The sequence below is a fragment of the Bufo gargarizans genome, chromosome 1, assembly GCF_014858855.1.
Source record: "Bufo gargarizans isolate SCDJY-AF-19 chromosome 1, ASM1485885v1, whole genome shotgun sequence".
Taxonomy (NCBI): Eukaryota; Metazoa; Chordata; class Amphibia; order Anura; family Bufonidae; genus Bufo; species Bufo gargarizans.
In genome coordinates this window covers 300,605,346-300,618,380 of record NC_058080.1, presented here as the reverse complement: position 1 = coordinate 300,618,380, position 13,035 = coordinate 300,605,346, and the positions used below count along the sequence as shown (strand labels likewise).

Genomic DNA, 13,035 nt, shown 5'->3' with positions numbered 1-13,035 from the left:
CATTTGCCTCTATACTGCACCCGCACACCTGTCTACCAGAGTAATTCCCCACAGTATGAACAGGTAGAAAGCTTTTTTTTTTAAACCTCAAGTTTCCACAGTTTATAGGTTTATTGCCAGCACCCCAATAGCATTCTGCTGCAAACGCTAAACAACTGCACATTTTTTTCTTCTAAGAAACCATTTCAGTGCATTATACCCATGTTATTACCACAACATAATAGTTAGTTATAGCAAAAGCATTATATGGCAATAACGTCATTATTATACCTGTGTTATTAAAAAGGCTGCATTATAGCAAAAACATTTTATATGAATCAATAAAGCCTTTATTATAATTTTTTTTTAGAAAACTGTTTTGAGTGGCACTGCTTACCTTCCCCCTTTCTTCGAGGCGGAAAAAATGTCACTTTTTGCACACTGGATGTGCTGATATGCTACCTGATGGTGCTCTGCCCACAACAATGTAATTTCAAAGGATAGGAAAATATTCAGGCGGCACTCGCCATTCAGTGCAACAGGCTTTTTATGCCTCCAGAATTAATTGCTGAGTACATCAAAAGCTGAATACATGGAAGCTGTAGCTGGATGCATCAATGGCTAAATACATCGGAAAGCTGGGTACATATAAAGCATACATCAATGACTGGATACAAAAGCTGAGTACAAATAGGATGTGGCATGGAACGGACTTGCATACATGCAGTGGGTTCGACAACGGACGTTTTGCGCATCAGATGGGCCAGATGAAGCTTGAATTGTAGTGACCAATAAGGTGTCTACATCAGAAAAATCTTTAATAAGCTTTTTTAGAGAGGTTTCTAAGGTATAAACTAGTATCAACTGAGTAGTGCGCTCATCTGATAGGGAGGGATAAATCTCTCCCACTCTCTATAAGTGACAATATGTGAAGGTTATTATTCAGATTTCCTTATTATTCCTAGTGGGGTACCACAGATGTCAGGATTGTGCCCCATTCCCTTCAAAATATATATTAATTATCTTATAGATGACTAAACTGTATAAAGTAATTAACACAAAAGAGTACAGTATACTGCTACAGATGCATCTGGATAGATTGGAAGCTTGGGCAGAGAAGTGGCAGATGAGTTTTTAACACTGGAAAATGTAAGGTTATGTACATGGGAAGGAATAATGCAAGTCACTAGTACATACTAAATGGTAAAACACTGGGTGACACTGCCATGGAAAAGGACTTAGGATTTTTATTTGACAGTAAACCTAATTGAAACAACCGGTACCAGGCAACTGCTGCCAATGCAGATAAGATCATGCGGTACATGATTTCCTTTTATACATTAGGATTTTATTTGACCTTCTAACTAGTGTTGATCGAGTACCAAAGTGCTTGTGTGCTCGGGTGCTCTGGCCAAACATATAGGTATGCATGTGTGTTCTAACAAGCACAATGGAAGTCAATGGAAGAACCCCAGGCACCCCCTGATCAAAAGAGTAGAGGGTGTCTGGTTCACAAAAAAAGTTAAAAAATTGATGGAAACCCCATCAAAACAGCATTAAGAGGATGGTTGGATGCATCTTGGACTCCTATTATCTACGACATACAATAAACAATCACTTAAAGGGAACCTGTCACCGGGATTTTGTGTATAGTGCTGAGGACATGGGTTGCTAGATGGCCGCTAGCACACCCGCAATATCCAGTCCCCATAGCTCTGTGTGCTTTTATTGTGTATAAAAACCGATTTGATACATATGCAAATTAACCTGGGATGAGTCCTGTATGTGAGATGAGTCAGGGACAGGACTCATCTCAGGTTAATTTGCATATGTATCAAATCTCTTTTTTGACACAATAAAAGCACACAGAGCTATGGGGACTGGGTATTGCGGATGTGCTAGCGGCCATCTAGCAACCCATTTCCTCAGCTCTATACACAAAATCCCGGTGACAGGTTCCCTTTAAAGGCTATATGCCAAAAGCCAGGTATATGCAAGCCATCAATCTATCTATAAGACAGATTATAGGCTGAGTCAACATACATTACAATGGCAGCCTTGTGCACTAAACCAGTTCTCATCTAACTGAAAGCCAGTAAGTCTCAAAGTTACTTCAGATCTGTTGGATGGCTTGGGTGGACCTGCGCACCTAGATCAAAAATCATTAAGGAGACAAAAAGTTGTCTGATTGTCGTAACATAATATTCAATAACCTTTCTATACAGTTTTGTCATGTAAAAACTCATTTGCATAAACATGGGCATATGGGAAAGACATGGAAAATGTGCGATCTACACTACTTACGAACTGTGCCATCTATTGGTTTCATAGTCTTATGACAAGAGTAATAGTATTGGCATAAGACTATGAAACAAATAGATGGCACTGTTCATGAGTCATGAACAGAGCCATCTATTGGTTTCATAGTCTTATGACTAGTGTTGAGCGTGAATATTCGAATAGCAAATTTTCATCTTGCAACTTCGAGAATTGGTGAATATTTTGAATATAGTGCTATATATTCGTTATAGCGAATATTCGTCATTTGATTCATGAACAGCGCCATCTATTGGTTTCAAAGTCTTATGCCAATACTATTACTCTTGTCATAAGACTATGAAACCAATAGATGGCACAGTTCGTAAGTAGTGTAGATCGCACATTTTCCATGTCTTTCCCATATGCCCATGTTTATGCAAATGAGTTTTTACATGACAAAACTGTATAGAAAGGTTATTGAATATTATGTTACGACAATCAGACAACTTTTTGTCTCCTTAATGATTTTTGATCTAGGTGCGCAGGTCCACCCAAGCCATCCAACAGATCTGAAGTAACATTGAGGCTTATTGGCTCTCAGTCAGATGAGAGCTGGTTTGGAATGTCTCATAGTGCACAAGGCTGCCATTCTAATGTATGTTGACTCAGCCTGTGATCTGTCTCATGGATAGATTGATGGCTTGCATATACCTGGCTTTTGGCATATGGCCTTTGTGTGGTTTTCTATTGTATGTCGTAGATAATAGGAGTCCAAGACGCATCCAACCATCCTCTTAATGCTGTTCTAACCTTTTTTTGTGAACCAGGGTCTCCCATTGACTTTTATTGTATTAAATTCTACTCGAGAACCTGCAGTATTTGGTCGAGCACTCGGATGTGCCGAGCATAGCGATGCTTGAGCCAAACAGCAGTTTGGCCAAGCATGCGCGCTCAACACTACTTCTAACCATATGATGTTGCTGTTATTGTAACATTTCTTTAAGGGTTTGTCCCACATACATTGTATAGATCATATAAAAGATTACTGATTGTCATTTACATGCTTTACAAAAGATCTAGTGAAAAGCTATGACATTTATTATATAGTATATTGCCATCTGGTGTTCAAAGTGGATACAAGTGTGCACGTCCACCTAGTTGGCTGAGTGTGGCAGGTCATGCATGCTCAATCCCTCTTTCCCCGGCCAGGTCTCTGCATACTAATCCTATGTTAGCTGGAAGACTCCTTCTAGAGGAGAATTAAGAAGGGAGATTCATTCTGCCCTGTGCTCCCCCCCCCCCCCTCCCCAGTAGCCCAGATAAACAAGAACCAATGGGGACACATAGAAAATGTGAAGGGTATTCATTATGGATTAAAATTAAACTGTAAATTAACAAAAATAAAAAAAGGAGAGAAATTATCCCTGTTTCCTGTATACAGTTTACATAAAGCAGATGCACTAGGTCAATGTCCAGGCTTGCCATGGGAAATTGGAACTGCGTTATGAATTATTGACATTTTTCTATCTGTGTCATTATTAATGTAATCGTTTCTCTACATTAAATGACCTAGGGTTGAGACAACATGCCCCAGTCTGGTGATTGGGGCTATTAAACAGCTAATACTATCCTATAGATAGTGCTAACCTACCATGAACGGCTATGAAAGCAGCTCTCTCTTATTATTCAGTGAAACTTTGTTACAAACACTCTACCACTCACTAATCACATTTGTCTTTTTTGTTTTAAGGAAAAAAAATCCTTTACTCATTTATCTATTTTAATGCTGGTGATTGATTTCAAAATATCTCCAGTCATTATAATTTTAATAACTATTTGAACAGTTGCCAGTTTAATTTCCAGTGCACAAAAATTTGAGGTAAATTATTTATTACTTTCAGCAAATGTCTTTCACAATTTTATTTAATATTTTTTCTTTTTTTTTATGGATCGTAAAATGACAATCTTTTATTGTACACTCGTAAAGCAACTAGCAAATGAATACTTTGCAAATAGGTTACCGTGGATTGAAATGTCAACCATAATTCACATGATGGGAAATTCACAACCAAGCACGTGGCAAAAGGCCATATCCACTTTAGTGCAGTGCCCTCATCTACTGGACAGAAGGGGAAAAAGAGCATCAGAGTTAGCTGTGATAGATTTTAGACCTGTCAGGGGCTATATGTCCTGTTCAATACAGTAGCAGAACTTTCAATCTCCCTTTTATCTGTTAATACCCTCATTTGTCAGCCATTCTTTTATGCACCTAATATTGGTTCTAATATTAACTAATGCTATTAGCATCAGGCACCTATGCACCTGGTCAGCTGCTGCAGGTGCCCTCCTGAACTCAACTGTATTGACATCCTCGGGGCGATAATTCAGTTTCATACAGTGATGAAGGTGGCAGTATTTTGTGCTGCGCTGTGGTATATGGTTCTGCTGGGGTGGTATTTTGCTCTGTACTAGGGTTTTGTTGCCCCGCCCTGCCTTCTTGTGTTGACCCCACCTTCTGCCAATTTGGACTCGCCTATAATATGAAGCCATGTTGAAGTTTTATTTTCCAGGGCCACTTTAAGTTTCCAGTCCTCCTTTGACCACTAATATGTAAAGGAGAGCATAAATATCTAGACGCAGTTGAGACATTAACCCTGTCAGGGAACAACCTATTTAAATTTTTTAAATTTTCAGTTTTCCTTCCCTGCCCTTCCAAGAGGCATTTTTTTTTAGGTTCACATAGCCATATAAGGGCTTATTTTTTGTGGGACAAGTTGTATTTTTTAATGGCACAGTTTATTTTGCCATAGCTTGTATTGGAAAAGGCCAGTTATTCTGTGAAGCCATGCTGTTGGGATGGATGCAGTATGTGGTTTAGCATTGACTTGCTGAAATATGCAAGGCCTTCCCTAAAAGAGACATTATCTGGATATGTGCATGCGTTGTTCTAAACCCTCTATACACTGTTCAGCATTGATAGTGTTTTTCCAGCTGGCACGGCATAGACACTATACTGTAAAAAAAACATTTCCCGAACTGGGGTTCGGTTCCAAGGTACCACAGTTCTGGAAATGTTTTTTTTACAGTACAAATTAATTTATGAAGTTATTGCGCAAAGTCTCGCGAGACTTCGCAAAGCAATAACTTCGGCTCATCAGAGCCAATAAATTCTAATACTGTACGGAGCTCCTGCTCCGTACATTATTAGAACAAAGTTTTATGCAAATAGACTTTGGATGTTTCATCCGAAGTTGATTCACTCATCCCTAAACCTCATTCAATCAGAGATTCAAGCTTTTGAACTGGGTGTTCACAATAAGTGGGATGGTCGTTCTCCTCTTGAAACTGCAGAACAACGTGTCCAAAAAGAAAAAATATATACATTTTAAAATTGATTTATGTGCCCAAAGAGCAGTTTTCCAACTTTAATTTGCACTTGTGGATTGCACAGCAAACTATCGCAATTTTACATTGAGGAACCTTTTTCTGAAATGTCTCTACTTTTTAGACATTAGATAGAACTTCTGCCCATCTTTGCTGCTGACAAACTCTGCCTCTCTAACAAACTGTTTTTATACCTAGTCATGTAACATAGCATCAGATTACTAGCTTTTTTTTATTAGTAACTTTTTATTGCCTCTGTCCCAACTTATTTGAGATGCGTTGCTGCCATCAAGTTCTTAATGAGGTTTTTTTTTTCATCCTGGGCATATTATATCTCCTTAAGGAGAGCACTTAATTGGCGTGAGGAGTCTTATTGGCTAATGGCTAGATATATTTTGCCCACTGTTTGACAACATAAACATAGATAATGTGACTGCTTAGCTCAAACATGGTAGGCATTTACTATAGTAAATTAGTTTATACCATCATTTTCTAACTTACAATAGTCTAATGCTGGTTTAGCCTCTTTTTTGTTTTACTTTTCCTATGAAAAAAAAAATCTGCCCTGCTAATGTTGATTAATTACACAACTTAAATGTCATAAATGGGGTTTGGAAAATTGAAGAAAGTGATTTTTCTTTTAGTTTAGTTAGTTTATTGTCAGTTATTCAAACTTAATTTGAATTTACTTCTTTACAGAACGATGGAGGTTTGGGTAAGCGTGAACAATGGAAAAACTGCCCTCACTAATCCCAAGACAATCACTGCTTCTAGTTGTGTAAGTACAAAATGTTAACAGATTTAAAATAATAAAATTATTGATAAAAAAATTGCTAAAATTGATGAATGCACACACAGAAAATGCACTGACTGTACTAAGTACAGTATAAAGTATTTATTTGTAAAACTTACTATCTTGCTAAATCATTGATCATGAGCAAGTGATAGTGTCACGCTGAATTCAATAAACTTCTGAATCAGGTTAGATAAACTCATTTAGCAGCTTATTTAAAGTGTGATTTTAATTTTTTTTAAGTTCACTTATGTACAGTACAGCATCTGGAGGCAGAGAATATACTATTGAAGATCTAGCCTGTATAACAGTTTGACTCTCCTATTGGCTCTGAGGTGACTAACTTTAGCTACTGTGACCAAACATGGCAGTTGCCACATACTTTATGTTTTAGTAATAAAACAAAAAGCAAATATTATATTAAAGGCTTAGGTCCAATATTCACAAAAATGTAGGGAGGCCAGGCATTGGCACAAAAACACCACTCACTTAGCCTCCCGGTTCTAATGCCACTGCTTCTGTCCCCACTGGACTGGAAATGTTATGTGCCATCTACAGTGCCTTGCAAACGTATTCACCCACCTTGACTGTTTTCGTGTTTTGTTACATTACAGCCTTAAGTGCAATGTTTTGTTAATCTGAATTTTAAGTGATGGATCAGAACACAATAGTCTAAATTGGTGAAGTGAAATGAGAAAAAATATATAAATTAAACTATTGTCTAGAAATATGTAGCAGAAATTGGAATGTGCGGAAGTATTCACCCCCTTTGTTAGGAAGCCCATGAAAAGCTCTTGTGCAACCAATTACCTTCAGAAGTCACATCACTGGTGAAATGATGTCCACCTGTGTGCAATCTAAGTGTCACATGATCTGTCATTACATATACACACCTTTTTTGAAAGGCCCCAGAGGCTGCAACACCTAAGCAAGAGGCATCAAGGAACTCTCCAAAAGTAAGGGACAATGTTGTTGAGAAGTATAAGTCAGGGTTAGGTTATAAAAAATATCCAAATCTTTGATCATCCCCAGGAGCACCATCAAATCTATCATAACCAAATGGAAAGAACAGGGCACAACAGCAAATCTGCCAAGAGACGGCGGCCCACCGAAACTCACAGATCGGGCAAGGAGGGCATTAATTAGAGAGGCAGCACAGAGACTTAAGGTAACCGTGGAGTAGCTGCAGAGTTCCACAGCAGAGACTGGAGTATCTGTACATAGGACGGCAATAAGCTGTATGCTCCATAGAGTTGGGCTTTATGGCAGAGTAGCCAGAAGAAAGCAATTACTTTCAGCAAAAAACAAAAAGGCATGTGGGAGACTCCCAAAATGTATGAAGGAAGGTGCTCTGGTCTGATGAGACTAAAATTGAACTTTTCAGCTCTCAAAGAAAATGCTATGTCTGGTGCAATCCCAACACATCACATCACCCAAAGAACACCATACCCCAGTGAAACATGGTGATGAAGCATCATGCTGTGGGGATGTTTTTCAGCATCCAGGACTGGGAAACTGGTCAGAGTTGAGGAAAAGATGGATGGTGCTAAATACAGGGATATTCTTGAGCAAAACCTGTACCAATCTGTGCATGATTTGAGGCTAGGACGGAGATTTAACTTCCAGCAGGACAATGACCCCAAACACACTGCTAAAGCAACACTTGAGTAGTTTAAGGGGAAACATGTAAATGTATTGGAATGGCCTAGTCAAAGACTAGATCTCAATCCAATAGAAAATCTGTGGTCATACTTAAAGAGGACCTTTCACTAGAATAAAACATCTAAACTAACTATACAGACATGGAGAGAGGCACCCAGGGATCTCCCTGCACTTACTGTTATACCTGGGCGCCGCTCCGTTCTCCCGGTATAGCCTCTGGTATCTTCATAGTTAGGCTCCACCCAGGGGAACCTGCCGGCGTCTCATTCTCCCATGCTGTAGCAGTGGCCAATCGCAGCGCTCAGCTCATAGCCTGAGAGAAAAAAAAAGCCTCTCAGGCTATGAGCTGAGCGCTGCGATTGGCCAGCCTACAGCATGGGAGAAGGAGACGACGGCAGATTCCCCAGGGTGGAGCCTAACTATGAAGATACCGGAGGCTATACCGGGAGAACGGAGTGGCGCCCAGGTATAACAGTAAGTGCAGGGAGATCCCTGGGCACCGCTCTCCATGTCTGTATAGTTAGTTTAGATGTTTTATTCTAGTGAAAGGTCCTCTTTAAAGGGAACCTGTCACCTGGATTTTGTGTATAGAGCTGAGGACATGGGTTGCTAGATGGCCACTAGCACATACGCAATACCCAGTCCCAGCAATCACATCTCTAAGTCGCTTTGGATAAGTCTCTATGAGCTTGCCACATCTTACCACTGGGATTTTTGCCCATTCCTCCTTGCAAAACTGCTGCAGCTACTTCAAGTTGGATGGTTTGCGTTTGTGAACAGCAATCTTTAACGGAAACCTGTCACCGGGATTTTGTGCATAGAGCTGAGGACATGGGTTGCTAGATGGCCGCTAGCACATCCGCAATATCCAGTACCCATAGCTCTGTGTGCTTTTATTGTGTAAAAAAATACAATTTGATAAATATGCAAATTAACCTGAGATGAGTCCTGTCCCTGAGATGAGTCAAATAGTTTTTTTTTACACAATAAAAGCACACAGAACTATGGGTACTTGGTATTGCAGATGTGCTAGCGGCCATCTAGCAACCCATGTCCTCAGCTCTATGCACAAAATCCCGGTGACAGGTTTCCGTTAAAGATTGCTGTTCACAAACGCAAACCATCCAACTTGAAGTAGCTGCAGCAGTTTTGCAAGGAGGAATGGGCAAAAATCCCAAAGCGACTTGGAGATGTGATTACTGCAAAAGGTGGCTCTACAAAGTATTGACTTTAGGGGGGTGAATAGTTATGCACATTGACTTTTTCTGTTATTTTGTCCTATTTGTTGTTTGCTTTACAATAACAAAACAAAAAAAAACATCAAAGTTGTGGGCATGTTCTGTTAAAGGGGTTATCCCATCTTAGACAATTGGGGGAATATCGCTAGGATATGCCCCCATTGTCTGATAGGTGCGGGTCCCACCGCTGGGACCCGCACCTACAAGGAGAATGGAGCAGAGAAATTGGAGGAGGGCGCACTGTGCATGCGCAGCCGCACTCCGTTCATTTCTATGGAGCCGCCGAAAATAGCCGAGCGCTGGCTCGGCTATTTCCGTCGGCCCCATAGAAATGAATGGGAGCATTGGCTGCGCATGCGCGGTGCGCTCCCATTCACTTCAATGGGAGAGGCGGGGAGCTGTGCCTGGTGGTGGACGGACCCTGGGAAACCCAGGGTCCTCCAGCCACAACTCTCCCCGACTCCGTTCTCGTTGTAGGTGTGGGTCCCAGAGGTGGGACCCGCACCTATCAGACAATGGGGGCATATCCTAGCGATATGCCCCCATTGTCTAAGATTGGATAACCCCTTTAATTAAATGATGAAAATCCTCAAACAATCCATGTTAATTCCAGGTTGTGAGGCACCAAAACACAAAAAAAAGTCAAGAAGGGCGAATACTAGATAACCAGGTTTTAGAGCTAACATCAGTTTAGAGACTACTGTATAAAACTCTCACATTGCTTGTCTGTAAGCAAATTAAGGACTCATTCTCAAGATTTTTTTTATATTCTGTTGTTTTTCAAATGACCATTCCACCATGTTTCTGCTGTTTTTGTATATACATTTTGCTGTTTCTTAAGCCTGAAGAAGGGACGTGAGTTGTCTTGAAAGCTCGCTGTGTGATACCATTGTGTCTATTTTTGTTAGCCATTAACCTGTATTATACCTGCAAGACTCTGATTTTGTTTCTCTTAATGAAAACAATAAACCTATTTTAAGATGAATATGCATGCTTATCACATTAGCTTCCTTGATGGGCTACTGTCTGCTTACTTATGAGCCACTGTTGCATACCTCAAGGACACATCAATCTCTTTACAGATTAGTAATTTACAAAAAAAGGACAAAAATCTCTATTTTTTATTGATAAACATTTCACACACTGTACTAGAACAATAAAATATGTTTCTGTTTTGATTATACATGCAGATTTTGTATCCTTCACAGTAACAATATGCATCAGAAAACAAAATACAGCCTGGTGACATGTCTCTTTAGTCAAAGGCTTTATGGCACAAACAATAATGTAGAAATTTAGAATTACAGTATGTGTAAATTATACTTTGCAACAATAAATACTAATTCATTTAGAAAAAAATATTGTTATATAATAATTGTATTATATAATATTACAACTTGATGTTAAAAATGTAATGAATTTTTATTTTTTTTTGTAATTGAAATGTGCTATATTCTGGCCATGCAAATCAAATTTTCACACAAGAGACAGGTACTGAAAGCATGCTGCTGCTTCCCAAGAGAGTTTGCAATCGCACGTCATATATAAATAAGATCTTGGCTAACCAGCCACTGGTATCTTAAAGGGAACCTATCACCTCACCATCAGCGCTATCTTGCTGGTCAGTCTGAAGTCAAGGGGTAGCGGCCTCCTTGCTTCAAGTCAAGATACACACGCCCCCTAACCTTCCCCTCTTCTGTGTGATTGACATCCTGCAGTGCGGCTTGGGATCGCGTTATTCTCAAGCATGCGCGGTGCACTCCTTGTTACTGCGCGATCCCGGCTCTCACAGTCATCAGCACATCACGCATGCGTGAGACTAGCGCTATCCCAGGCCGCCCTGCAGGATGCCAATCACACAAAAGAGGGGACGGTTATGGGGCCTGCTTATCTTGACTTGAAGCAAGGAGGCCGCTACCCCTTGACTTCAGACTGACCGGCGAATGGCGATTAAAACATTGTTTTTGTCATGTATGGAACATCAGTTTACCGGATCAAACACATCATTAATAACAGACTCGGGGCTACTATGAGGTTATGCTGGTGGTATTATATGCAATTTCGAGGTGACAGGTTCCCTTTAAAGCCGAATGCAGGCTAATGACAATGTCATTAGATAGATATCACTGGGAATATCTAATTGACCTGGTAAGTTGCTTAAATTAATTTTAAAGGGGTTGTCCGGCTTTAGATCTGAACCCGGAGATACCTCCATTTTCACCCAGGCAGCCCCCCTGACTTAAGCATTGGAGCAGTTACTGCTCTGATGCTCTCCTTTGCCCTGCGCTAAATCATGCAGGGCAAAGGCATTTTCTGCTGTTCCGGTCATGAACCGGTCTCTCCACAGGGCTGCCAGGCAGAGGCTTCCGCCCAGCAGTGAACCCAGTGACGTCACCAGCACCAATAGGCGGGCTTTAGCGCTGCCCTAACCTAAAAAAATAAATAAAAAATTAACACATATAAATAATGAATAAATATATCTTTATTATTACCAAATCATTTATTAAAATATCAAGTATAAAAACCGCAGCAATGTTGGAGATACTGATGTTGGATGTGTCACAGCGATATTCCCAGTGCAAAGTATGACTAAACAAAGAGACAATAGACACTGGTGCATATTGTATTCCAGGCTATTTTGTCCCATAGATAGCTACTATATCATGCCACTAATTGCATTTAATTACATGCAGGTAAATTGCACAGCTATGAGTATGTGACCAGGGGACAACATCCTCAATATGCACTCCACCGTACAAATCAATTCGCAAGGCACCGCAATCAGCACTAATGCATGTGTGAAATAGCTATGGGCAACCTGGTCCCACAGGTAATTCACACACCATATCATTGTTTAATATTGCCATGTAGTCCACAGTGCACCTCAAATCAAAAAGGCAATACCCTTAATAGTATTACATGTGCAAAAAATAGCTGTACAAAAAATAGCTAACAGTCAACTAGACCAGGGGAATCACAGGCCTCACCAACCCCAATGCACGTTTCGCCTGAGCTGCTTCCTGGGGGCGTCTAGCTGCCCTAACCTGTAAAACAGCTAGGGTCGTGCTAAAGCCCACCCATCAGAGCCGGTGACGTCACCGAACACACTGCCTCCGCTCGGCAGTGTGTTATTGTAAATAAAAGAGCCCTTGCCCTGTGCGATCCAGCACAGGGCAAGAGAGAGCATTGGAGCATGAAATGCTCCGATGCGAGCATCTTGAGGGCTGCCTGGGTAAAATTATGGTTATGTCCTGGTTTAGCTCAGAACCCAGACAACCCCTTTAACTTAGTCTTTATGAGAATTGTGCTCCATATAAGTGAAAGAGATCCAATAATATTGTTGATAGACTACAAAGAACTAAGCTCCGCCGCTACCGTAGGTTTGCTATGCAATTGTCTAAAATATGGCACATGGTAACTGAAGTAAGACACTTCTTTGCCTGAGACACCTGCAAACATTTTTATTGAGAAAATTATAGAATGTAGTTACACAAATAACAGAAAACACAGTCCCCATGTGTTGCACCTGACTGATTATAATTCATTCAGTATAAATGCAGGTAGCGCATATTCATATGCACCATCAGTACTACCCTAGTTGACAGAAAGAGAAAGATGGTGGGAAGCTAAATCTTGACATAAGTGGTGATTATGTCAAAAATGATGAGCAATTTAAAGATGGTCTACTGTGGGGAGGGGGGCATAAAGGATTATTTTTTC

The 13,035-nt window shown here is 40.3% G+C and overlaps 1 protein-coding gene across 1 annotated transcript in view; it reads left to right on the top strand.

Annotated features, from left to right (window-relative positions):
- The window catches only part of ANTXR2 (ANTXR cell adhesion molecule 2), a 269,460-nt gene that overhangs the window by 148,624 nt on the left and 107,801 nt on the right, over positions 1-13,035 (top strand). Inside the window, exon 12 of the mRNA XM_044304994.1 lies at positions 6,322-6,400. Within this exon, the coding sequence (XP_044160929.1) occupies positions 6,322-6,400 (79 nt within the window). The remainder of the gene's footprint in view (positions 1-6,321; positions 6,401-13,035) is intronic.